The sequence below is a fragment of the Condylura cristata genome, unplaced genomic scaffold (assembly GCF_000260355.1).
Source record: "Condylura cristata isolate star-nosed mole 26May11 unplaced genomic scaffold, ConCri1.0 scaffold00010, whole genome shotgun sequence".
In the NCBI taxonomy this organism is placed as follows: Eukaryota; Metazoa; Chordata; class Mammalia; order Eulipotyphla; family Talpidae; genus Condylura; species Condylura cristata.
Window position 1 is genome coordinate 5,017,285 of NW_004567111.1, and position 3,946 is coordinate 5,021,230.

Below are 3,946 nucleotides of genomic sequence, written 5' to 3' on the forward strand. Positions count from 1 at the left end.
GGGGCTGCGGGCGGGCGATGCCGGAGGGCCCTGCCCGCCTCGGATGACGCCCATGCTGAGGTTTTCCGGGCAAACCAGATCTTAAGAAGAAAAAAAAGTGGTTCCCGCCCCCCCAACCCCAAAGTCAGCCCATCTTAGGCACAGCCCGCGGCCGGAGCCGCCGTCGGGGTGGGGGGCCGGGGCCGGGGCGGGGGCAGCGGGCAGACGGACGCGCCGGACTCCACAGCGCTTCGGGAAACCACACTCGGCCACACCAGCCACTGTGGGCCCAGGGGACCAGGAGAAAGAGAAGAAAAAGGTCCCGTCTGCGGCCAGAGGCCGCACCTAGCTAGGCTCAGCCTGGCTCACACCCCAGATTCTGGTGGGTTGGGGTGAGGCAACCCAAGAGCGAGCGCCCAGTCCGCCCCCACCCAGAGAGACCCTCCTGCCCACCTCGGCACAGCGCTATCAGGAGGCGCCCCAGCCCCCTACGGCCTCCGAGGAGCAATCCAGCCTCGGAGCGTTAACTATGGTGATTATCTTTGACATTATTAACATTATTATTATTTCTACCTCCCACCTTCTCCAGCAGCGCTGCGGTCGGTTCTGCTCCCGAGGCCACCAGAATGGCCTCAAGGACAGAAAAAAAAACCTGGTTCTGCGAAGTTAGGGAAGGAAGAGGCTGAGGGTGGCGGGAGTGAGTGGGGGAGGGGTGTTCAGCTCCGCCTTCCCTCTCTCCCTCCAGGTTCAACTGAGAGGTGAGGGGACGCCCCCCTCCAACGCATAACCGGGGGTCCCAGGGCACGTGGGCTGGCGGACCATCTGGCCAGTCACATTTCTTGGGGATTGGGCCTGAAGGACCCAACTTCGAGTAGCCCCCCCCCCCACCCTAGGTGCAGGCCTCAGGAGTCCAGCCCAGACAGGCCAGGAAACCTCCAAAGCCAAGTGAGGACAAGCGCCCCCGTTGGAGGGGCGCTGGAGGTAGTCAGAGGTGCTGGGGGGAAGCGGAGAGGTGAGGGGGCCATCTCTCGCTGGATGTTCCAGCCAGCACCCTTAATTTCTGCAACTGGGGTTGACCTCCCCCAGTTGTTGGCTGGGGCTACCGAAAGAAGTGAGTATGTGTGGGTACACGCCAGGTGAGGGGGCCCCCGCTGCGGCCAGGCGGCTGCGCCGAACCTCATCCATCCAAATGGCTGGGCAAGCAGGACGCTGGGCGGACACACACGCTGGGCCAGAGATGAAGCGAGGTGTCACCTCTTCAGAAGTTGAACCCTTCGGAACAAAAGGAAAACGTGAGAGGGTGACAAAGCCACCCCAGCCTAGACAGCTAGAGGAGTCGGGGTCCTGCGGGGGCGGGGTAGGTTGGGAGACCCCAGCACCCCCCACACACCCCCGCCCCGACCCCGCCCGAGATCTGGGCCGCGGCGGCGGCGCAGGGGCGGGGCAGGGCGTGGACACTGCGGCCGGGTCGCCCCCCACCCCCAGGCTTGCCCGTGAACTCGACCCCTCGGGCTGCCCGGGTGATGGCTTTCAGAAGTTCTTGCTCCTGACGCCCAGTCCAAACTGCTGCCGCCGCCTCCTCGTTCTCTGGCGCCCAGCCCGACCGGCCAGAGGGTTTATGTCCGATCCCCGGACCCCGTCTGGAAGGATCCTACTTCTTCCCTGAAAGAAAAAGCCAGCAACAGTCTGTTGGAGGCTGGGAAGGGTATTGGTTAGAGAGGAGGGCGACGTTTCTCTGGCCCTGTTCTAAGCTGCCAGTTAAAAATAGAAACCATTCATTGCGGTCAGCTGGGGGTAGCGCTGGGCTGAGGAGCCCCAAGTTCCCGAGGCACCAGAGCGGTATCAAACTATAATCAATCAATCCGCACGTATTTATTGCACGCCTACTTTGGATCCCGAGGGTCGCTTTCCGGAGCACGTGTGCGTTTAAGTAAAAGCGCACTCAAGGGTCCACAAGTCCTTCGTGGAGTGTGATTTGAGGCCTTGATTCCTTCGCACTAGGATGCAGCCCTTGGGGTGCTTTGACATGGGGGGCAGGGGAGACCCGAGTCCCTCCCGGGTGCTCCCTACCCGGGTCTGCTCCGCAGGCGCCCACCAGGACCCCTCCAGAGCACATCTCCCCAGGTCCTGCCTACCCTCGGGGCCACCCGTCACCTGGGCCACCCTGGCCTTCTTGGCTACTCCTGGGATTTGGGGGTGCAGCAAAGAACACGCAGCCGAGCCTCCGGTCCAGCCTGTGATCTGCCCTTGATCTCAGAGTTATTTTGCGGAAAATACACCACTCGAGACTGAAAACATCCGTCTGAAAAAGAGACAAAGGGGCAGACGGTGGGGAGGAGGAGGAAGAGAGAAGGTGCCGCAGAAAGGAAAGGGCCAGGACCGCGGGGGGGGGGGGGTGCCGTGCAGGGCCGGCTTCCTTTCCTCGCCAGCCGCCGGTGTGCACCGGGCACCCTCCCCTCTGCCGTGAAAACCCGACGCGGCCTCGCCGCATGCTAGACCTCCTGCCTGCTCGGGACTTCCAGGGACATCACAGAAACGGGAGAAGCGGATACCGATGCCAGTTATCATTGTGGTCATTAATAATGCAGTGAGGATCACGATAATTAATAATAATAATGATGGGCCTCCCGAGGGGGCTCCAGCTGCCTCCGGATAAAGCGACTCTCGCGTTCAGGGGAGCTATTCGGTGGTGCGTGGAGCGGAGCGCGAAGGGAGCAAGCTTGGGCGCTCAGAAGTTCAAGTTGACGGCGATTGACCGAAAAAAAAAAAACAAAAAACGGTCCTCTGGCCGCTGCGGTCCGGCCTCCCTGCAGGAGGGCAGCTCTGGTCCCGTCCCCGGAGGGAGGCGAAGACCCGCTTCAGTTAGGTGACTCTGGAGTGGGGGCTGGGGCCGGTTCGAATTCGGGTCCGTTCAGGCCGTGGGGGGTAAGAGGGAAGCCCGCACCCCCAGCCTCGGGCCCAGGCTCGGGCTGCGGCCTGGGGCTTGGGCCCCCAGCCCTGAGCACCTTCGAAGCTGGGCGTTTCTGACACCTTTCATACTCATTCTGTGGCCGGCTCCCACTTCCACCATCCTGCTTCCCAGGGCCGACCTCGAAGACCCGAGACCGGCCACAGCGTCGGGCTCCTGACTTGTTTGGAGAGAGCCGGGGGACGCAGCGCCAGAGAGCTGGAAGCCATGTTGCCGGGAATCTGCTCCCATCCGCTTCTCACGTCCGAGCGCCGAGGGGGACTAGAGCCGCTCCTCGCTGTGATCTTCCAGCCCATTTTTATTTCCTGCTGCAAAGTAGCATCAGCGCGCCCAGGCCCCACGGTGCCCCCCCCCCCCCCGCTGCTCTCCCACACTCAGGCCTGCAAAGCCACCGGCCCACTCCAGGCTGAGATCGTCCTCGTCTTACATTTTCCTTCTTCCCCCAAGTGACCAGCCCCAAAGCCTTGAGTCGATGCTCAAGTTGCCTGTCCCCAGCCTGTGCTTCTTAGATCCGGGGCGTCTCCACCCGCCCCCTCCCCCCCAAAAAAGTTTAAAACAATTCACATAGACAATCTCGTCCTTGCACAAGCTATGACGAATATTTAATCTGATTCCTTCCTCTCCCCCGGGTCCGTGGGGCTCTGGAACACTCTAAGCGATTTTCCTCACAGCTTATATATGTGTTCAATGAAATCTCCCAAGGATCAGTAACATATGCCAATTATTTTAATAATTTTACTTAATATTATTAGGGGTTATAAATTTGATTTTAATAGGGGGCTGATTGGTTCAGGAGCTGGCAGGGCCGCGGGGGAGGGCTAGCCCGGCGGCATCGGTCACCCTCTGGGACACAGAGGGGGTGGGGGTGGGGGGCTGGAGCATTTCCCTCCCCGTTGAATAGGTAGCGAGGCCTCCGGGAAGTCGGGATGCCGTTTCCCCCAGCGGCCCTCCAGCCCAGCCTAGCGCGCCCGCCCGGCCCTGGGCCCAGTGCGGAGCCCC

The 3,946-nt window shown here is 61.7% G+C and overlaps 1 protein-coding gene and 1 pseudogene across 1 annotated transcript in view; both read right to left on the minus strand.

Annotated features, from left to right (window-relative positions):
- Positions 1 to 3,156, minus strand: part of LOC101632335 — a 14,709-nt pseudogene extending 11,553 nt beyond the window's left edge.
- Positions 3,157 to 3,736: 580 nt separating this feature from the next.
- Positions 3,737 to 3,946, minus strand: part of ZIC2 (Zic family member 2) — a gene marked incomplete at its 5' end in the record, with an annotated part of 5,670 nt that continues 5,460 nt past the window's right edge. The window contains one exon of the mRNA XM_012723157.1: positions 3,737 to 3,790. Coding sequence (XP_012578611.1) covers positions 3,737 to 3,790 — 54 coding nt within the window. The remainder of the gene's footprint in view (positions 3,791 to 3,946) is intronic.